The sequence below is a fragment of the Myzus persicae genome, unplaced genomic scaffold (assembly GCF_001856785.1).
Source record: "Myzus persicae strain clone G006 unplaced genomic scaffold, MPER_G0061.0, whole genome shotgun sequence".
NCBI lineage: Eukaryota > Metazoa > Arthropoda > Insecta > Hemiptera > Aphididae > Myzus > Myzus persicae.
In genome coordinates, this window is record NW_019103405.1 from 128,312 (window position 1) to 153,779 (window position 25,468).

Below are 25,468 nucleotides of genomic sequence, written 5' to 3' on the forward strand. Positions count from 1 at the left end.
TTTTAAAAATAACAACTTTTATTATTTTGCTTATAAATTAAGGAAAGTATAGTTATATTATTCCTCAATTTTTTTAATCATCACACATTTTTAACAGAGTTAAATGTTCAAAAGAAAAAAACTTTTTAATTATAGATAAACATTTGATGTGTATCAAATTAAAATTGTAATCATTATATACACTGTTTGGAAATGTTTAATTATAGGTAGTTATAAACTTCTAAATTATAAATAACTAATTTACAATGTATAGATTGTAGCATTTGTAGGTAGATATACATATCGATACAAACTAGCCATGTTAAAAGTAGTAAAATAAAAAAAAACTGTGAAAATCTCTCTGATGTATATAGTAAGTTTTGAATGCATGTTATTGTTTAATAGTTCCAAAGTTAATTCATTTATTTCAAACTTTAAATTTTAAATGTAATATTCACTTGATGAGCCTTTTTAATGAGCTATTATCCGACTCTGTAGCTATCATAAGAGAAAAAAAAAATTAAAACCATTAAAATCATTAAACCACATGCGCTTGACATTGAATCAATCTCATTAATAACTTCAATTAAAGCTAACCCAATCACCTACTTACTCACTATAACTGAGTTACATTTTTATTATTTTTCTATTTGCCACAAACTCTTGTTTTAAAAATTCTGTTTTTTTTTTTATGCCAATAATAATAGTGGTTTGATTGGAAATCAACAAAGTAAAAATTATATCTGAATAGCTATAAAATATGTTTGATATTTTTAGAGTGTCGGAAAACAAATTATAAAAAATCGAAAAAAAAGTAAAAAAAAAGCCAAAAATTACATATATGTCCAAAAATAGCTCAGAAATAACAGACAAATTTTAAAAGCAATAATATAATTTCTTTAGAAAATAATATAAATATTAGTTATAAGTATAATCGGTTATTTTGTTTAGAATTACATTAAGATAATCGATATTGTCAAAAACTAGTGTGGCCTTAAAATATTTTTATTTTTTTGTTTTTACCGATTTTTTTGAAAATATCTACTGGTAAATTTTACTTTTGACCTTCTAAAGTACCGACTAAATCCAATTTTCTACCAGAAACCACACTTGTCTTAATGTTGAAGACTGAAGCTATAAAAAGTACCATCAGAATCTGAAGTCACTCTGAATCTATAGTGATGTATTAACCTACAAAATTGTATTGGTACTATGCAGACATATTAATGTCAAATATACATTATTACTTTTAATATTCTTAGATCAATGCACTTACTATTTTCTTGAATTATAAATATTTGTGCCAACCCTGCAGTGCATATCATTATAATATTATATATTATATTATATTTTATTATTACAAAATAGCCAAACTAAAAAAACAGTAGAAAGAAGTTGATGGTAAGAAACGAGTTTTTCTATCGAACAGTTAAGTGGTATCTTTTTTAAATTTTTTTTTACCAAAAATATATCCGAAAAACCACTTTAGTAGTACTTATTGAATAACAATTTTAGTTGATGACTATTCATGATGCATGTAGGTACGTTCATATACACTGTTATGGAATTTAATGGAAAAACGATGACTAATATCTATTCGTTATCCAATTGTTTTTGCATTGCTTTTTATTGGCTATTTATATTTTTTTATGATCATAGCTTTCCGATTTGTATTTAAAAGTTTTCATCAAAAAAGGATTTGAAATATTTCAATATCATTCGTCTATACGTACAATAATATAGTTTTTAGTGTTTGTCATATGATAAATCAATAATTTTCTAACGTGTGTCATTACATAGGTTAGGTTAATATTACGTTCGTTAAGCTAAATAATTGAAATAAAAAAATTGTTTAAAGTATACAATATATATGAAACAGTGTATCATTACGGTTAAATATAATCTATACTTTTACACATCGACAATATTAAAAAAAATATGTGATCATATAATCTAAACATATGAAATCCAAATACCACTTAGTCACTCATCGCTGTTTCTCAAAAACTATGCAACGTACGAACTTGAAATTTGGAATAGAGATTTTTCTCATATTTTTACCATGCAACGAGAAAGAATTTTCAAAAATGTTGTGTTTTAATGGTGTAATTAACAATTATAATTATTCATCGCCAATACCATTGTGTGGCACGGCGCGGCGGTCCGTGGTTTTCTAGCTACCTTCAACTTATCCTTTTTGTCCGTCGTGTAGATAAGAATTGTTCCGAGAAGTTATATTATAAATATGAAAAAAAACAAAACTACATACGGGTAATTCAGCTAGTATATTATAAGGAAATTTATAGTCAACGTCACATTAGTATTATAAAAATAAAAATCATGAATTTGCTCGAACTAAAAGTGCACTTTATAATGTGTGAAATAACTTAGATTTCTTCGCTTTAGTCAAACTTTTAGTATTATTTCTCTTGCAAACAGTAAAAAAGATTATTTTGTTTGTACTTAATTGATTAGTGAGTTATTCCATTCAACCAAAACAATAATAATAATTCTCAGGATAATGCAAATTTGCATTATATTATTATAGAACATCAAATTATTTTCATAAATCAAACACTTTAGTATAAATAAAATGAAAGTAGCTAACACAATCGAATAGTGAAAAAAATCGTAAATCGGAATAAAAAGTATATTATTATTTTTAAAATGAATAAAATATTACAGTCGGATCTTTTTATTGGAATGAAAAGTGATTTTAAATTGAATTCACCAAAGTGAGTGGATAATATTTTTGGAGATTTTCGGATGAGTTGACGCATTTTTCGAAATCAAATTCTTATAAAAGAAACATACAATTATAATATTAATTAGAATTTATAAAATATATCTATATAATATTAACTAAAGATAGAAAAACATCATCATTTTCACACTCATATTTTATTTCATTAGATGTGTAAAAGAACATGTAAAATCTCGAAATAATTATTTATGTTTCTACTCAATTTCGTATCATCTAATATTAAACTATACGCGTCATAACATATCTATTACATACATATTTCAACTTGAAATATTATAGAACAAATCGTATCGATAAATATTATAAATTTTATTTTTCACATTAAAATATCCATTAATATACAATAATATAATATATTTTAACGATCAGAATTGTTTCATTATTTCATTATTTTAGTTATTTTTTACGATATACAAGAGTTTTTAATTATTACAAACAAAACAAATCGTCGAGATCATATATTTTCCAAACGTTTAGATGATCATATTACCACGATTGATAGTTTAATCCCTCACCCGCGGGATTTTCGTTGTACCTTAAAAATCTGTTGTGTAGTTTCTACGAAAAAATAAAATAAAAATAAGACGCAAACACACGCATTGTTGTGAGCCAGTGTACTAATAGATTGTTCGATTCGAGCACAATATTAATAATATAAAGCCGTAGGAGTAAAAGAGAATTTAGTATCAATTTTGTAACTGTGTAGTCGGTATAACGACATTTTGTTGTTGGTCAAATCACGTAATTGAGCGTGAACCGATTTTATCCGAGTTCGTTTCCATTGCAGTGCGCAATAAGTTCTAGAATTCGGAGTATCCGTATGCCGCGCGTTTACGTATGCTTTACCTATTTCATTGTTGATTTTATTCGATTGCCAGTTTTACCATTTCGCAAATTTATCGTAAAAGAAAATAATAATATAAAATACACGCGACGACAATGGCTGAGATTTTCGTTTGTTATCTTCAACGTTAAATTTTATACTTTTAAGACCGTAAAACATATTATTTCAATAAAAAGAAGACGACGTGCCGACTGTCAATCGTCGTATTATTCGTATGCCAATCGCGTCGATCATACGAGCTTCTACCTTGTCAGTTTGTGACACCTAAAAGTTGCTTTGAGATCAAATATTATAGGTGATGAATTTAAGGCGCGAAGATGTTGTTGCATTTGCAACATTTCTTCTACTGTTACCATGTACTGTTAAGCATGTTTTAAATGCGTTTTACGTTAGTATGAATTAAAATCTAAAAATTTCAAATTCAATTTGTTGGTCTTTCATCAGTAGTTCCATTGAAAATTTGTTGAATTAACTCATTTATAAAGCTGCAATTTAAACTATTTTTCAATTTTTTTCATGTAGTTATACTATGGTTTCTACTTATTGGCTCCAAATCAAAGAACGTTTGAATATTAACGTTTAAAACAAACGAAAATTCATATGAAATTATGTCTGAGGTTGTTAATAGCAACAACATATAAAAAATGCATTTTTTTGTAGATTTCAAAAGTTATTCAAGAAAAAAGATGAAAATAATTGTAAAATAATATTTCTCATGAATTAGTAACAAAAAATTATAAATTGAAAACATTTAAAACGAAACATTGTTATTACTGCAATTCTCCGTATATTTTAGTGCAATACTGCAATCAATTTCACTTTTATTTACTACTACAACATGTGCACCCTCGACTTATGATGATCGTTGCGAGTGGTCCATACTTAAATTGTATAAATGTATAATATTCTAGGAAAAACTACAAATTGCGTCGAGTTTTAATGACCGCGGTAAATATTCGTATTATATAAACAACTGTACGTTGCTAGAGTATTGCGTCACGTTATTATATTCTTCTGCTCAAAACATTTTGACTCGGTGTGTAAATGTTGTTCAACATTTGCTGCCGGAAAGTGGAGGAGTATTCAAACATCACCCACAATAGGAATTACACGAAAACGGAAAACGTGCATTATACGTGTTTTATAATTAAAAACGGGTTTGCTTTTGATGGGGTCAGGGATTATATTTTATACACCTCTGATAAACGAGAAATACCTAGTAATAATGTTATCACAGCCTCGTCCTCTTGGCAACGGCGAGATACGTTTTATTATGCCACCACTAATATATATTATGTAGTTTGAACCCTCGACAAATAGCCTGAAGCACAACTTCTATTGTTGACATTTAGAATTGATCCACGTGAAAACAGAAGAAATAACGAGTGTTTGATCCCACGTCTAGTTGCTGTGCAATATTAAATTGTATGAGACCGGAAACGCGTCTCAAACCGATTAACCTCAATTGTTTTGATTATTATTAATAATATTTTTTCTGAAACTATCTATTGTTGTTTTTACATGAGATTTAATTTATAAAAATTAAAATTCATATTTATAGAAAAAAAATGTGAATGGTAAATACAACGGGAAGGCAAATAATAATATTATGTACAGTGTGCTTCAATAAATATTCTCTCACCCACTTTTCTTTTCTTTAATATTATGAATTTATTACAATAATGAACTTTGGAAATTTTAAGTATACTTAGGCACCATGATTTCAATTATTTATTTTATGGACTTTATACCATTAAAGAATATATTGCCTGCCATTCTTAAATCATATTTCTTAACGTAAGAACCAACTACCTTTTTACTGTGAATTATGAAGAAAATTTGTTTTGGGAATAATTGAATGTGTCTAATTCAACATTTGAACGATTTGTTTTTAAGATTATTAATGTATAATTAATTAATTACTTTTTTATTACTAAAAGTGGTTTTAGAAACCTATAAAATACTATTAATGTTTGATCTATTACTTAGACAATTCTTGCAAAATAAAAATTTCAGAAGAATAAACTTTACAAAATTGATATCTTCAAGTATTTCAAAAATAAAAAAATGAAAAAATAAATATTTTAGCTTCTTTTATCAAAAAAATGTAATTAAATAAAAAATTTAATATATGTAGTCCTTGTTTCTGTGAGTATAATAAAAAGAAATTTTATGATACATTATTTATTATCTCAGGAGTTATAGCAATGAGTAAATCATAGAGGGACACCTTGTATGTAATATAAAAATATGAAGATTGGTAACGATAAAATAATCAACTAAATCATGCTTGTATTTGTACCACCAAATTTTGAAGTAATAGGATGTTGACGTTATTATATATATATTTTTAAACAACTTTAAGAAAAATTAATTATCTATTCAGACTCTTCAAATTATCAATAATATAATATATCCATAAGATGATGGTTAGAGTACAATAATTATATTCTAGGTTCAGTTATGTTTTATATAACTTTTTAATTGGTTTTGCGTGTTTTGAAAATGGGAATAATGAATGTTATTATTAAATTACAAGTCTGAATTTTATAAATTGTCGGTTTTCTGACTTTTTCCGTTATCTAATGAAGTATAATATTAATATTATGTTACATCAAAAATACATTTCGATATTCACGACTGCGTTGTACCTCTTGTTGCCTATCTAAGACGCCGCGTGAACATAGTAGTTAGGTATACCAATCATAACCATTGTCTATTAATAACAATTTGCATTACATGGATTTGTATTTTCTTTTAATTCGGGTCTGAAAAGGTTAAATAAAGCCAACTAAGATGTTTGTCTTCATACAAACAACGATGTAGGTGATACAAACACAATTCAAAAACTGTTTTTACTCGGTAGACGGATTCGACAAATTGTTAAGTTTTGATGAAACGTGGATCCCAGATAAATAACATAATCTTAGACATTCAAATACGAGTAGATGACATGACGTGACATTCTGACTACATAGAGCGGATTATTTGACAGCGAAACGTGGTTAAACACAAGTTTCGATATTAATATTGATTTTTTTGGATTCCAAAAACTGTCTCCTACTAGACGTTATACATTATAATGACGATATAAACGATACAACGCTATAATGGTCTGACTGAATTGGAAATGATCACTGATCCTCGGCAACACTAACCTCCTGTACTGTTGGAAGTGATAATGTGTGTGAGCGTGGGGGTGGAGGAAGGGGTTAGATGGAAGTGGTCGGAACAGAGGCACTGCGGTTACGGGTCAAAACCACCGTCGGCTGATGATTACGCCTGCACGAGTTGGGTGGTGGGGGGCGGAGGGTGAAGTGTACGACAACAAACAAGTGGCCTCAATTACGCCAGGTGGGGACTCTTGAATGTTTGATCGGCATACTATACAGGCATAACGGCCGCAAATTAGTATTGTACTCGGGGAAACGACGATATACGCTCACGCCACCCACTCACCTACCCTGAATCTCAAACACATATTTGTGCACGCGTGTGTAATATTATCGTGACTATATCCTAAGCAGGTATACATAATATTGGAATACACGACCCCCCCCCCCTTAGGCAGCCGCCCTCGTGCACAGCATGCCCCGCGACCGCGTCTAATGTTATTCGACGAACCACGCGAACTGTTGACACATTGTTATCGTCCGTCCATCCGTCCACGCTTGAGTGTACATGTACCAATATGTACGCAAAATATATTTATACGTAATACCACACAAACACACACGGCCACCGTGCGATCGGATACGTGTTTGGTGTTATATAATATGTATAATAATAACAGAAGCGCCGCCAGTCATAATAATAATAATAATAATAATAATAATTTATATATATGTATATATAATGATACATTGTGTGTCGCTTGTTTGAACGTGTCGAGTGTTGTGAGGATATATTATATATATATATATATATGTGTATATACGCCCTAAGTAATCCCTGTACACTGTGTAGGGTGCGGGCGTGTGCGATGCTCGTCAAAACCAATCCGATTACACCCCCCCCCCCTAGCTGCTGCTACATCTCATCGTCACCCACCCTCATGGTGCCCCGATCGTGTCCGCTGCAAAACACGCGTTGTACCGAATTAAATCTCAATATCAATCTCTCCTCCTTCCCCTCCCCTTAAAAGTTAATACATGTGTACATATATTATATTATATATGAGCAAAAACACCTTTTGCGGCCATTTCCGCCGCGGTGTTTTCGCCGGCGGCTTATCTCCGACCGATCGTAATTAACCGAGACGAGCCGGCGAGCCAAGTGTCGTCGTCAAAAAGCCGAATTGACGACGCATATATATTATTATAATCTCGACGAGTTTCGTAAGTGTGACGCGCACACACTGAAATGGTGCATAATTAATTTGTTCAAACGAAAAATCGAAATAAATTATTATTAACTACTTATTAGGTGCAGATGTCGACATTCGATTGTATTCACTGCGGTGAATAGAGAGTTTATTGTTTTACAGCCACGGTAAACGATCGAAATCAGTAAATATTGTATGAGAATAAATATTCATCGAGGGGACCCCAGATGACGATCAAAAACTTATCTACATTTACGTTGAAACCGCAGGCCATGTAATGCGTGATTAACGGCAACTTTATCTCCCAATTGTGGTGACTTAACAATACCGCCGATCCCCCAATAAAGAGATATTTGCATTCATATATTTATATACTGCAAACGGTGGATTTAAAATTTTAATACAGAACTAATTTACAGATTTACACGTTGAATTTAAAATGTTAATACCGAAGGTAGGGTTAGATTAGATTGGTTAAAATAATTTATTCATACGAAAATAAGTGTTAAGTGTACTACAAGTATTATACAAATAAGTTGGGGTTCGCAATTATTATCTAATTTGTTATTTATTGTTGCAGTTGTAATGATATCATTTTTATAATAATTTAATGTAGTCGAAATTAAGCATAGTATAAATACAATCATATTGGGAAAAATTGAAAACCTTTAACTTTAAAAAATTAGAGGGAACCCCAGATTTAAAATACCAATTATGTATGAAAAAAATTATTTGCATTTATATTTCTGTCTAAATAAGTAAAATTCAATTTTCTAGCACGATATCGACGACGACGACGACGACGTCATATTATATTCTATTTTAGTTTGATTTAAATTAATTGAATGCAAATTTTAGATTCGAAAAAAAAAATGACCTAAAAAGTTGAATGACATAAATTAATTTCAGGTTTCTCGAGTTAACATACCGTTTAACAATACACGAGAAAGTCTTTTAGCTGAAGGCAACAATGACAAAGGCAGCGACTGGCACGATTTCTCACAGAAAACACAGATAATACTTCCGGGATGCCCGGAAAGGAGGAGAATGTAATAAATAACGTAATGAATCAAAATCACAGTAGCTCGTTTTGGCAGGAGTCAGATAAATTTAAAAACGGTAGACGACGATAATATTTTAATTATGTGCTGCTGTACATATTATATTAAAATATGTAAATATGCATTGTCTGTTGCAGTCTATTATGAAATCAAATTTATCATATTTATTATATTAGTATTATTATTATTATATTTAACACCGAAATTCACTAAAATTTATTTTATCCCTCGCATTATTATTCAATCGTACTTATTTTTCCAAGACTCCAAAGAAAACACACCCCGTCAAATGGAGAACGACGTCCGTCGCGACAAGGCCATTGTTTCCCTCGAGGCGCGTCCGGCATTTTAAGCAACTGCCTCCTTTGTTCAGAGAAACACCTTATGCTTAAAGGGATGTGACGGAGAATGACAGGAAGGCTGAGGCTGTGTAGAGATGGGAAAAAAATCTAAAGAAAAAACGAGGTAAAATATAAATATAATGATGATTTCGAATAAAAATTCCTGAGGAAAAAAATCACGATGGAAATACGGCTGCCCCTTACTGTTGGCCCAGTGAACTATCAAATTGGATTCGCCACGAGAATTATTGTATGCGGTTGGTCGTAGAACAAAAATCGAGTTATTTTCCAATTACAGATGTGCATTTTCTTACGTTCAAGTCACGAGACGGGTAAACCGCCGCCGCCATTTCCTACTCCCATCCCACCGCCACCTCCACCACTACCACCACCGTCCGCCACCGCCACCACCACCACCACCGCAAACATTTCCTATAGATTCGACAGCGAGTAAAACATATAAGACAACATCCATCCAATATACTTCGGAAGGTGGGTTCCGATACACGGTAGGAACAGTTACGTTTGTTTAATCAAAATCTGCTTACAATGCGCCTTTTGCTCTGTGCGCGATTTATTTCAAATAATCTATTGTAGCCTGAAGCTATACTTATGCAGCTTATATATCTAGACTACGCCAGAACTAGACTGCACGCGAAATTTCGTACTTAAATTGAATACTTTATTTTCAAATATGTTTCCATCGTTTTGATTTTCATCTGTTTCAACATGATGCAAGTATAATATACCAAAAAAACATTCACGTTAACTATGTACACCTACCGTGGTAATAAAACATAATAACTGTCTAATACCTAACAACAATATTATGATGTGCAAAGTTTATAAATAATTATTTGCTTGAAATTAAAATGTCAATAATAATGTGAGTATCTATGCAATAATAAAAACAGGTTATGAAATCCATAAGTTGATTTGTATAGAAAAATGTATTGCAAATTAATTGTTTTATTACACATTTTACTAATATATTATACGAAATATGCAGTTAAAGTTTAAAATTTAATTTTAATGGCTTATAATCCGATAATGCGACAAAAACAATCTTTGATATAATGTTACCTATCAAACAAAATAAATATATATTTGAAAACTCGAGCAGTAGTTATTGTTCTGTACATCACTCAGTCACTATAATGCAACGATACCCAACCGAGGGGGGGGGGTATAGTGATGATGGAATTAGAAAAATAATTATGTTATTTTACAATGAGTAAAATTGAAATCACCAAACTAGTTTCCAGATTATCGGTCATCGATAACAATTATATATTAGGTATAACGATAGAGCCGATAGACCGAGATATTATTTATACTTAATGTTAATATTTTTTTTTTATATTCAATATTTTTTTCTCATACTTAATATTATTACTTTGTAAATTGATTGAAAATACATTTTTTAAATGATGAAAATAATAAAAGTAAACATAGTTATAAAAAAAAAAATGCCTAAACTCTAATTTAAGGGGGATGAAAACGGTTGGGGGAACCGCTGCTGTAATGGATGTCTTCAATTTAAATTAAATTATAGGTATAAATACTTAATTGTATATTGAAAATTATTTTCAGCGTAGACATTATACATGGTATATTTCTATAGGTATTTTATGTTTTTTATTAGTAATACGGTGGGTCCTACTAATATATTGAAAATATTTTTGAATTACAATATAATTACTGAAACGGTTATTTTTTGTGTAAATTTGAATACTATGAAAATTGTTCTCAGACCCCAGTACAAAAAATAAAAATACCTAATAAAAAAAACCACACATCGTCCTAAAACCAATAAATTTATCACTCCAAGCAATATCTAAAACTATAAATTTATGGTTTATATTATTTGGATTTCAGTTATGTAATAGTGTAACCATGAATAATCATTACATTAAAGTAGAGACAACCGTGTGTCGTAATATAATTATAACCGAAAATGATTATTTATTACAAATAATGGATTACAAATTTACAACCATTGTATAAATAACTTCGTTTCGTTTTGTTCTTTCATTTTGACAGTATAATATGCTGGTAACACAAAATCCTTGTGGCCGTAATTATATATTATAGCGAAAAACAATAAATAAATGACAGTATGAAAATAATAGCTCTAGTGGAAACATAGACCATAGAAATACGGCTCTATTAGAGTTAACTTTTTGTTCGAATTTCCGTCGAAAATTAATTTCCTATACATACACATGTATTTAATTCTACGAGTATACTACACAATTTTAAATCTTAAATGTATAAAGGTTATTTTATTTTAATTTTCTATTCGATATCTGATCATAGTAAAACACTACAGCTTCTCAATGATAAAAAAAAATCGAGAAAATTCTGCTGTATAGTTATAGTATTTTGTGTAGTCATCATTGGTAAGGTAGTACCTAACCTTATATTATTAAAAAAATCCTCATTTACGTGAAAATTATGAAGAAAAAAAAACAGCAAACCAAAATGTTTACGCAATTCCGAGTTTTCACAAAATCGATTTTTGTTGATGTTCTTATTTTAGTTGCTGTAATTCAGGTATTTTAGGTATGGTATTTACTATTTTTTGTAACTTTATTGTTCATGTTTTTTTTTCGAAAACTATATACCTGACCATCAAAATTATTGCATTTTAAAAACAATGGCGTTGTGTTGATAGAAACATAAAATTACCTATAGGATATTGAAGTTGAATCCAAAATCAGTAAGAAAAGTTCTTATACAACCGTAATAGGTGTATTATATATTCTCAGTTTATCAGTATTGTTTTGAGTTGTTTCAATAAAGAACAAGAAAGAACCAGAATATATTATATATATATACGCGTTTAACTCCATGTCGATTTCAAAGTCAGGTCTTAAACCTCGATTTCGTCGCATTTACACAGTAAAAATATTCCGGAAATTGTATTTTGTTTATTTCAAGTCAATGTATTCAATAAAATTACAATAGTTGAAAAGCTTCATAACGAAATTCAGTGGAGCCCTGGAAGTTAACCACAGTCCTAATGTTTAAAGTACCAAGGAAATTCCTATGGACACACTTTATAGGGAAACTTCGGCGATTGTATCTACGCTTAGGATACACTGTAACTTGGGTCCAAATCCACTAAGGTCTAGAAGGAAGAGGGAAAGTTTAGATACGTGATAAAATTTGTGTTTCCTCTCTCCCTCCGCCGTAGTGTTGATTTGTGGCTGTTGGATGCGACCCATTACCCGGTGAGAAATTAGTTACCATCAACTCGACATGTAGTTTATTTGGATAATTTTAATTTATGATCTACCCGCAGTACAATAGTTTCTGTATAATGTCAATATTTTATGCTAGAAATTGCGATAATTACGTCTAAACTTCTTAAAATTAATCTTATCAGCTGCATGGTACAATAAAACTTGAAAACATTTTCAGAATGAAAATGTACAACCTTAAAAGAATTGCTCTTTAAAAATAAATATAAATGCACTAACAATTGTGTCGTTTGACTGGAATGCGTAATCAAGCAAATATGATTATTTATCATTATTATATCATTATTTAATAACTATTATTATGTTTTTAAAATTATCAAATATTATACCTCATTTTGGCCACAAACGATTGTGTGAAGTAAACATCCGAATCAACACCGATGTCTTCTTTGGCCAAGTCCAAATCCCAGTCACTAGTATACCGTATATATTTGCATGACAACGATCGAAAATCTGAAAACAGTTAATATTATTAATTCGTTATTTTACAAAACAATTTTAACCAGTCATTCAAATATTGTACTTTGATATGTACGATATGTTATTAGTTTATTACCCAGAGATGATCAAATGATCAATGATTATAATATTTGTGATAATTGTTATAATATTATGTTCATAATAATTATTTATGTTTGAAAAGTTACTAATAATAATTTCTTTAACAAATTGACCTCCATGACACTAGTTTTAAGTTTTCACAGATTTACTCAGAGATGCAACTACGTTTTTTGATTCATTATTATTATTATTATTTATTTATACAGTATTGGCGATAATATTTATAAAAAAAAAATGGTATTTGCAAACTTGTGATACCTACTGAAAGCGGCAACACTTTTTTGAGACCTTAAACGAGATTTCGCTGAAAATCGATTTCAGCGAAACTATATTATCGAGTAAAAATGTAGATTTGAGTGACTCGAAAAAAAATCCGGGGGTCAACCTGTTTTAACGAACAACTAATATTATTAGTACCCACCATTAACTTAAAATGTATACATAATACATGATTTTTCTATGCGTTTGTTAATTTTATTAAAGTGCCTAAATAGATTAAATTAGGTGTTTATAGTTACGAGATCATTAAATTTAAGTGCGGAGTCAAAATACACCATCTTTCACAGCATAGTGTTTTCGAAATGATTCGATAGAGTTGGAGCTATTTATTTTATACAAGCGAACGCCGTAGAAGAAAATATATACTTACATACATTTTTTTAGCTGAAAAATGGCTATATACCCAAAAAAAAATAAAATTACGAAACATCCATTTAATCAAGATAAGTAACAATACTAAATTGTGTAAGCGGTAATTAAAAATTGGATACACAATATTCATTTTGTATCATTTAAAATACACATATATATACCTTACCACGTTGAATTCCGATAGCGTTTACATCGCGTTAATAAATTAATTCAATTATATCAGTTTCGTTTAGCTGGCCTTTTTATTAATTGCATCGTGCTCCACTTATAAGGTTCATTTTTATTACCCGTTTATTAATAATAACTACAAAGACGTGTGTGAAATTATTTCATATGTGTTAATGCCATACGACTAGAATTTATTATATAACCTCCACTGATGTTTTGTCAGTAAAGCATTTGAACCTGAATATAAAACAATTAAATAGAATAAGTTAAGGAGAAAAAACAGTAATAAAACGTAATATATACACAACTGTTATAAGTAGTATAATACTATAGCTTTTCGACATCGAAAATAAAAATCTCCCGTACGTTTATAATATTTAAAACTGTATTAGAATACGAGACATTGCAATATTGCATGCAATGTTTATTCGAGCTTCATAGCATTTAAATCAATAATAACAATATTATATTATGTTGTATTAAACGGTTTTATATTTGTTTTAGTTTCTTGCAGAGAGGAGATTTTTAAACGAGGTTTTTAAAAATAAACTTAGGATAGTACTATGTTTTTTATCGTTTATTACAATATGCTGCACATGAACATTATTATATGAATTAATATTAAATATGAAATTTACAATGTTGACCTTACACGTACGTACTATATAGGTGTTTAAAACGCCATGTGAGCTACAGCATTAAAAGCAGTCCAGTTGAGTAATGATATAGTTGTGGGCTAGGAGTACTATTTATATTAAATTAACAACTGGAACAATCATCGTTGCACTCAAAAAACAATATTAAACAGATTATGAATTTTTTATGATACCCACTCTCAATGATTGATTATTGTAAGATATTTCAGTATGACGCAGTACCTACCTAAAATATAAGCTACGTCAAACTTCAAATTCAATGGAATTCGTTACATGAAAACGATAAACTACCATTTAACATTTTAATCTCAAGTTCTTAAAAAGTTTTTCAAAAGAAAAAGTTTTTATTTGTTCTAAAACTAAACGTGTCTATTAAAAAATATTAAGCATTATTAGTAGGTACTTGGGTCGATTATTCTAACATTTTTCGTAGAACCAATTGCGTGGAATTAATTCATTATTTTAATTTGTATACAATGAGATATTAGGTTGGGTTATACGGTTGTTGGTTTTTACTTATAATAATCTTATCTCAAAAAAATTTCAAGACACAACTTTTTACATTGTTTTACATGAAAATGTGCATCAGATTTGATTTAATTTATTTTGCAAATGGATTTGGTTACTTTAGGTAAACTATTAGGTAATACAATACAATATATATATCATATTGTTTTTATTCTGTTCTTTAAACGATTTTCATTTTCAATTTGTAACGAAAAGAAAATATGATTTCGATTTATTTGTTAATGTCATAGTTGATCTTAAACCATAAGTAAACTAACGATTGATCAGACCTGACAAGTTAAGATTGTTTGTCAAAGCTTAAGCTGGGTTGAAAAGAAAACAACCAAAACAAATTGACCATCAATACCGGATTTATATATTTCACAATTATTGTATTAATATTTAATCAAATATAAACACAATTACTATGATTGTTATTTGATATTTAATACTACAATATTAGTTAATTCGTCTTTGTAAAAACATTATTTCATGGCTTTTTCAAAAATAAATATATTTATCATCTTCGTTTTATCTTCTATTATCAAATGATCGAATTGTAGTGACATAAAAGTAAAATGTGAGATTAAAAATAAAAGAATAATAGCTAAATTTACTTTGTTCTCATATTTTTATGATAGTAAACTTGTACCTATAGATAATTAATATGAATTTAACAAGAACAAATACACCGATAAATAAAATGCAAATTATTTACTATTCATTTTTCTTGTGATTTTCATTAGAGCCTAATATTTTATTAAAATGTACCTACATACGTAAATAGATATTATTTTATATAACATTTAATTTATTCAACAGCTACTTTTAGAATGACTACCTATTTCATTTTTAATTAATTTTGGGACCGAATTTGGGTGGTCAATATCTGTTTATTCACAACAAATGCTAATTGAGCATTTTCGTCCTCGGCTTAACGTTTATGAATTTTTCAATGTTCAATTTTTTACGGTTATTACTATTATAGGGTTGAAATAATGCAAATTTTAAAACTACAGAGAATTATTCGAGATCATTATAGAAAAATAGAAAATTATGAAGTAAGTAGCAAATTGATTTTGTATTACATTCATATTATCATACAATAATTCAAGTTAGAAATATTGTATTATTATAAATAGTAATATTGCTTGAGTGCAATTATTTTTTAATAAAAAAAAAATAATAATAATATTGAAAAATAATGATATTGAAAAGCATTGTTTAGTATAAAAAGCTTCTACTTATTTTTGTTTTTATGTATATATATAGTCCAGGACAGACTCCTTTAGGTTTAAAAATATGTTTATTGTTTATATGATCCACTGGTTCTCTTAAAAATTAAACTTAATAACCTCATAATATGTGTTTACTTATAAATTTATAATATTTATTTTATAATGGCGAACATTGCGTATTATTTTATTAGAGTATTATATTATATAATGTTCAAATAATAACTATTTAAGTAACATAATTTATTATAATACCTGTAATATATCAAAACATATCGTGAAGTATTAGACCTTCCGTAAATTAAATCTAACAAAACTAAACATAAAACATTATCGTTATTGTGCACAAAACACTTTAATATAGGTATTAATTAAAAAGCTTTAACTTTCAGCTAAGTAAATAAAAAGGAAAATAGTGAACTGTTGCAATTCCGAGTTCAGAGTAGTTCATTTTTAATTTTCACCCTGCAGATCGTATAATTGCCTCAAGTCTGTTTTTACACACTATTAGGTATTTATCGTAATATACAAGGAACGTCTATGAATACTGTAGGATATCAAATATTCTAATTCCTACATTTGAGAGTACTGCCAATGTATCTACTTTCTATCTATGGTCCCCACATCAAATTTCGGACCCTTTATCAAATGTTTTTGAGGGCCCTATACAAAATGTTCAATAAAACACAACTTATTACAAGCGATTCGAGTGTCATACACGGGATTTTTACTTAATATATAGTATAATATATATTTATATCATAAAATAGTATTTAATATAAAATATGTATTAAATATAAAATTTTAAAATTTCAAAAATTAGAAATTCATTTTAAAGGGTTTCTGTGCTCCGGGTTCCAAAGTGGTGGGTGCGCTACTTATATATCTATGTATTTTATGAAAAGTATGTCGTTGTTAAAAGTAGAGTTGATAAAAAAATAAATATACAATTCAATTAAACGATAAAAACGTACAGACTTTCTTTTAAATTTCTGTCATACAAAATATTATACAAATAATTTTTAATATTTTCTATTATTATACAGTTTTTTGATGCTCATAGATCGATGAAACTTATCGCCAAAGAGATATTTATAAACAAAAAATGTACAACTCGTCAGTCATCTGTAACTTTTGAAACTTGGAATTGGTTTCAACCATTAGAGATGCGCATTTTAATTTAATTCATGTGCAATAAGTGCCTCTTAAAATACAATCTCGATTTAGAACTTTTTGCTTGACTCACAATTTAGCTCTAGTTTAATAAATGATAATCATAATTATTTATGATACTTCAATAATACGTATAAAATATTTTCTTCGTACTTTATGATTAATATAAAAAAAATATTTTTTATTTAAAAAACTATTTTGTGTTCGAAGAATTAATGTCGCCTAGAAATAAATGTTTAAAATTAAAACTAATGAAACAAGTTTTGTGCTAGAAAAAAATAAGTTCTAATTCATAAAATTAATTTGAATTCTGAAAAAACTTTGATGCATCACGAATCAACAATGTTTGTTTGGTTTACTGAATTCAAAGAATCCTTTTTTAAAATGTCATGTATTATAGTGGTGAATATTTTATTCAATTAATTTTAAAGTCGTCGTATTTTATTAAAGTTTTAATTAAGGGTGAATAATCTTATCTGTCAAAATATAACCCGAGAAATTCTATAGCTTCAAAGTCATTTTATATATATATATTTTTTAATTGTATTATAATTTTAATTTATATGAATTGCAGGCACCAAGAATGCGCTCGGTTTTATTGTCATATAATATCGGAGTAAAATCATTTCAGAAACTATGGAAAATATAAAACAAATGTAATGGAACAAATTCATAATATTGTAAAGTTCTATTTTTTTAATATTTTATCATTTTATGTAGGAATAATTTTTGATTCGCTAACAGAGAATATCTTTTTTTTCCGAAGCAAGACGTATATAACTTGTTATACAACCGGAATAATGCACTATTACATCAATATAAAACACAGAAAGATATTTATCATTTGTCATAAATTACAAAATGGATGTTGTCAAACGGTATATTATTATTATCAAACCGACCAATAAAATATATTTTTGTATGAGAAATGTGTCGTTCGTTAAGTATAAAAAAAAGTATCAATTTATTGTCCAAAAAAACAAAAGTCGGTCCTTCTTCGTGGATTTAATCCTATACCCTTCGCTCCTTTTACAAATCGCTTGTTCTAACAACAACACTGGTATATAGTCATATTGTACAGAACGAACAAAGTGACATAAGAAGTTTCCGTTCTCTAGCTGAACTCCAATTCTGTCGAATTATTCCCGATGGCATGGTTTTTTCTCAATTTTCCTTTCCGTCTCGTCCAACCTAATCTTTTTCGGCGATCCGTAAGATTTCGAAGCCCAGAAAGAAACAAATTGTCTGTCCCTTTGGAATGTCGAAGAATTTTTTTATCAGGCTGATACCATGACTATACTCTACAAAAGCGTTTGGTAGAATAGTTTATGAATCACAGTTTTCATGTGTATCATAATTCATAATATAATAGTATATATATATATTATATAATACGACTGACTTACATAGTTAATATACGCATTAAAATTGTATTGATTTATTTTTTTTAGTGGGCTTAAATTTAAATCCATACAATGATTAAACAGTTACCTATAGATAATAATTGAATAAGTTCACGTTTAGATTGGTAGCATAGTTTTATCTCGCATATAGGTATACTATAGGTGTATAGTATAAGCTGAAATGATAACATAATAATATCATACATTATTAGAGTTGATGGATAAAAAAAAAACAAACAGATGGAAGTGTTAATCGAAATCTCCAATTTAGAACGCCGAGACAACTTAATATTTTACTATTGAACGATGTACGATACATATTAAAAAATTAACCCAAAGTCGCATCAGAAGAGTACACCACAATGCAAACATTTTAAGATTATCCATCTAGGTTCTACACCAGAGATCACCCACGCCTCTTCCAACAAGTCAGCACAATAATAAATATTGTATGTTATATCCTCTTTCTATTTTGTCTCCGTCGGAAAATTGTTTTTTCCTCACTAATAAAATATACTTTACACTGTATATAAAGTACAATAGTGTGTTTGATATAACGCACGTGATCAACCGATATTGGTTTAATTAGTTTGTAATAACATCGACCAATATTCGTCTATAAAGGTCGACCGGTAGTAATAGTACAACCGAAAATACGCAATAAGACGTTTAATCAGACGATTAAGTAGTTTTTACGGTTAAATACGCGATTTTTTTTTATTATTTGATTCGACTTCGTTTTAAATATTATAAAAAAAAAAAACAGGATTATCACGGCGAGGTGAAAAATATTCCGAAAGTTTAATCCGATTTCGGTCGGCCTCGGGATTACTTTTTATTATTTTTCTGCCGGCGAAAAATACGATTCGCTCATTTTCATGGACTTCCCCGAGGCGGCGGCCTATATAGTGCTGCAGCACGGTAAACAGTGTAGAAATAACAATCCCTTCGCGTTCCCCCTTAGTATATATTTACACACTTCAGCTGGACTTTGGTGGCCTGAAACAAATCCCGTTCCTGAAAAAAAAAATACCCTCTCGGACAGGCCATTATATACAATTGGGAATTATATGACTTTATGCTTGTGCCGTGGCGATTGTAGGCCCGACCGTGTAGGTGGTGGGTGGGAAGGCGTGCGAGAGTTCAACGTGGCGTACCCACAGACCGGTAACTGTGTGGTTTGTTTGTTTTCAATCGGTTCGTCAGAATTACCGCTGCGAGACGTCGGAATCGGATAATCTCAGTATTTCCTCGTAATCGACGTGTTTGCTAAACACGATCAAATACCATTTTCTGACGGTCACACAGCGTTTGTTTTCCATTTCGCCCTCTTTGTTTTTCGTTATTATTTTTATTTTTCTTCGCCCCTTACAACAACAAACCGTGTTCCGTGCAAAGAATAACGGCACCTACCTATATAGGTATTAAATATTGACGAGGAAATAAGAAATCTCAGTCTCGCATGCATACAAATATGTCAAATATAAATGTGTATATATACGATAAATGCAATGTTATTTTTATCGCATTCATAATATTAAAATTATTTTGGAAAATTTACTAAAAAAAAAAACTTTCAAGTCTTGAATTTTAATAATATTTGGAGAAGTGGAAGTGAGCCGCACGTATTTTGAGACACACGCCTTGCCGTTATATCACTCCTGTTATGTAATATTAAAACAAATAATAATATTGTTATAATATGATATATTATAAGGTTGGGCAACTTATCGCAAATAAAACATTTTTTTTTTTAAGTAAATCTGTAGTAATTATTCGTTTGTTATTCACGGCTTATAAGCTTTTAATATTAATTATAATCATTAAAATATTAGTTATAAAGTATAAGATAATTATCATGTACAAAATCAGCAAGCCTGGGCATAAGCAATTTAAAAAGTTAAAGTCTTAAAGTCAAGTATATTTAAACACTTTAATTTAACTTTTTAATTTTAATTGTCATTAACTTAATTTTTAACTTAACTGATTTTTATTGATACAAGCTTAACAAATAACGAGTTACTGTTAATCAAATCCAACTTACGTTAATTTATATATTATAATTAAATAATAAATTTAATGACATTATTATTTATTATGAATATTGCATAAACTTTCACTTTTTATTATTTTAAACCTTATAACTGGCTATTTAAATAAAAAAAAAAAAATTTAACTTAACTTAATAAACTAATTGTAAGTTTTTATATAACTCTTAACTTAACCGAGTAAAAAAAAATTGGATAACTATCAACTTTAATCTTTTTAAAATGTTTTCTATCAACTTAACTCAACTGAATTAAAAATGATCATTAACTTGCCCAAGCTTGGATATCTGTAGTATTATTGACTAAAGTTATTTTACTACTATATTTACTATATTTAATGCCGTTTACTTCCGAATTAGAATGATCACGAGTATAGCCTTGTTTTTCTTAGATAATGTTTATTAAAAAACTATTATACAACTATTATATCACTATATGTCTGTATTTTATCATATATTATTATAATATTATTATTATATCATTGGTGGAATGAAACTTCATCGTATAGTATGTATAAACAACTACGGTTGAATGTCTTACATAATATCCTCGGCAGTATCATAGAATTATTGTTACTATGTAATATTATGTCTATAAGCATGGACTATAAAATCATAATATTTTGATAATGCATGTGGGAGTAGGTTATGTGCGTAAAACTTGAAAATTATAATAGTAATGTGCAGAACTATACAAACAATATTATTTTAAAATTATTATGCATGATATTATGATTTTACTGAGCACAAATGGCATCAAACCTGTATTTAATGACTGGCAAACACATTATAAATATCATCCTAAGACAATTTGACTAAGATATTATAAATTTAATCGAAATTGTAACCCGTTTAAATGCAGACTATACTTGGAATAATATCTAAATAAATTAATATGATTTGAAAGTTGTAAAGTTTTGAAGTAGGCAATAAAAAAATATATTTAATTTAAAACCATACAACTACAATCAATTTCATTTATTTTAAAGTAATTGCCAAGCAAATTCCAGTAGTGATGTATATTGTATAATTATATATATATATGTATATATGTATGTAACTACTGATAAATTAAATTCAGAAATACTATTTATGCATTTTTCTTTGATTACAAATAATAAATGAGAAAAAAATTCCTCTACATTCAAAAAAAAAAAATGAATATATTTATACATGAACAAATTAAAAAATTCTAATTTTTGTATTTATTTATTTACTATAGTAATATACCTAGTAAATAAAACATTTATGCTTTTCTTCCGATAAATAATACAGAAAAGTAGGTTTAAAATAATTATGGCGTAAAAATAATTACGATTCACTGGAAAAATAATTTGTGCAAAATGTGTAACAACTATGTTGTTAGTCTTAAGTTACTGAAAGAATCAGCCCACTCTTTCATGTAAAATATTATATTACATGTACTTGATAAACATTTTTATTCTGCCAAAAAATTTATAAATTCAAAATGCTATTTCTAAATATATGAAATTGTGTTTTCATAATATCACTAATGGTTGCAATTTGTATAAGATGATTAAAGAAAAATTTAATTTAATTTAAAAAAAAAAACATTTATTTGCATGAATGCCTCTCATATAAAAATAATGGGAAGCAATTCTGAATTAACAGATCATAGGAATTAAAATATCACTTAAATAGCTAAATGTACATTTAATCATGTCTTTCAATAACCCTCGACAGCCAGTAGTAATAACAAATAGATCATACGATTTTCAATAGAAACCGGATAATCTTTTTAACCTTATGAAATGACCCCTAAGAACCCCACATACTCACCAAAACAGTTAATTTATTAATTTTTAGCTCTTCTCTCTAGTCTCTACTTATCTACTACATACTAAAACTCATATTTTTTATCTAGTAGGTGCGTCATAATAATTTTACCACGGATACATTTCACACTGTGCTAGGAACAATTTTCGAATTTTCTTATAAGTGGACTAGTAACAATTATTCAACATAAGGTACTTAAAAATATTTTTGGTAAAAAAAAAATAAATTCCTATTGATTTATTAATTTACCATAACAAACCAATAAATTCAACATTTTCAAATCAGCGTGGTGGATCAGTTCATTGTAGACAAAATGATACCAACTGCAGCTTAATACCTATGTCAGTATAAATGTATCATATATTCATATTATATCAACGTATTTTATTTTGTTTTCAGTTTAGCAGAAAAATTATGTTGTTTTTACTTCTGTATGCGTGGTACGTCTTTATAGAAACCATGCAAGTGTCTTTTTACCGAATCCATTTCAAAGATTTCAAACAAAAGGAAATCATGAAACAAAATGTCAACAAACATCATGCTGATGGGTTCAGTCAACCGGGGAACATGTAGAATAGTACACACACACAAACACACACACATCATATATGCGTATTTACAGTAAAAAAAAAATCCCATTTGTTTTGGTAAGAATAAAAATACCTCAATATTGTAATTGAAAGAAAACATGAAAAAAAATATAAATGTAAACTACACTAATTGAAATATAACATCAAAAGTATAATGTGTTTAGTATCTGATTATTTACAAGTTAGGTATAATACCAAATTGATGATCATTTCAATTTAAAATGAAAACTATTAAATAACGGAATTTTAATGAAACGGATTGACTGATTTTATGTTTTAAATAAGTATAAATATTTTTCTTAATTTTCATAACACTTTAAATAAAATTACTATTATAAATTAACATAAAATTAAAGTTATTGTTTACTATTTATAATATTATCCTTCAGAATAATTCCTTAAAAAAATATATTTGAATTAAGTTCCAATTAACATAAATAGTAGTTATTTAAAAACAATAAATGTCAAGAAAAAATTATATTAAAAAATACTTTTGAATTATAAAATAACAATAAAATATAAATATTTAATTATTTTTAAATAACTTTTTTGTTTGTTAATTTAATAAAACAAACAAATTCACCAAAATACATTTTGTCACTATAATATTGTATATTTGATTCTGTGAGTAGCCTTTTGGCTAACGTTGTTAATCTATAATATAATAATTAAAATTATTTATATTTTACTTTTCAGATAAGACTGCCTACCATTAAAATTAATTAACATTCTTACAAGAATTAAATATTCAAGAAACGAGTATTGTAAGTAAAATATTTAATATGTACCAAATAAATATCTGATAAGATCACTCAACAAGCAAAAGTAATTGTATGCTATTTTAGTAACTGGAGTAGCACCATAAGACTCAAAATTTAATTCAATTTACATATTATTATATAATACAAGACAAACATACATGATATGATAACATACTTGTGAGATAAAATATGTATTGTTTGGTAATTATTCACTGAAAATAATGCATTCTGATCGACTGATATTAAAAAAATACAATATTCTGCTATCACTGGTATCAAATAAGACATTATTTTAAAAATATTCGATGGTCTAAAGTATACGGAACTATGGCCATTAGAATATTGTGCGGGGATTACTGTTGAGTTCAAGTAACAAGTGTATATATTGTATATGGAGCGAGGATTGATTGCTAAAAATCCGGGAGGTCACCCATCCGGTAGTGTTAGTGACGCCGAACGATGCTTGGCTGTAGCACACATTGGGGAAAATTTTTATTTTTTTGAGATTAAATTAAACAAATAATTATACCAGCGTTTCTTAAACTTTTTTATCCGTAGAACCCCGACTTTTTTTTTCGCTTTTTTGTATTGAGCTTTTAACAATAATGTTATCTATTACAGCTCGACAATTTGAACCACTACTTTATTTTAATACTTTCAATACTTTTATGTAAGATAATTTGCAATAAAAGTTGTAATAATGTGTCAAAATGTTGAAAAAAAAACCACAAGTTTCACGGAACTCTGAAGTGACTTCCACGGAACCCAGGGGTTTCATGGAACACAGTTTAAGAAACACTAAATTGTACTGATAATTAAAGACCGGATTTATATGCATTTTAAATTTTAAAATATGCACGCAAACATGCACTAAAAAGTCAAAATATGCAAGAAAAAGATGCAAAGCATGCAAAATAAAATTTCATTTTTTATTACATTTTATATTTGATTTTAATTTTACAGTGATAATTATTTATTAGTTTTATTAAAATTTTCATAAACAAAAAGTAAGATGTATATAATGTAACAAATATGTAATACAATAATGTAATTTAATTTTTAATCATTGATACACTGTAAAAAATAATTTTATTAAAAATAAATAGTAGCTACGTTGGTGATATACTGATATAAATAAGAAAAAAGTACGAACAATTTAATGTAGTATGTTGATTGGAAAAACAACAACCTAACCTATTTTTAGAGTCCGAATATTCTTTGAGATTTTAAATTATATATATAAACGTACCTATAATCTGTTTTTTCGCTCAACACCTTTTTAGATCATTAGGTGTATATTTCTACGGTTTTTTGTTAAAATATGAAAAAATATGCAGAAC

General features: G+C 28.2%; 1 protein-coding gene across 3 annotated transcripts in view; it reads right to left on the reverse strand.

Annotated features, from left to right (window-relative positions):
- The window catches only part of LOC111034411, a 196,596-nt gene that overhangs the window by 51,665 nt on the left and 119,463 nt on the right, over nt 1-25,468 (reverse strand). For all 3 annotated transcript variants that reach the window (XM_022315633.1, XM_022315634.1, XM_022315635.1), the window contains one exon: nt 12,909-13,032. In XM_022315633.1, coding sequence (XP_022171325.1) covers nt 12,909-13,032 — 124 coding nt within the window. The remainder of the gene's footprint in view (nt 1-12,908; nt 13,033-25,468) is intronic.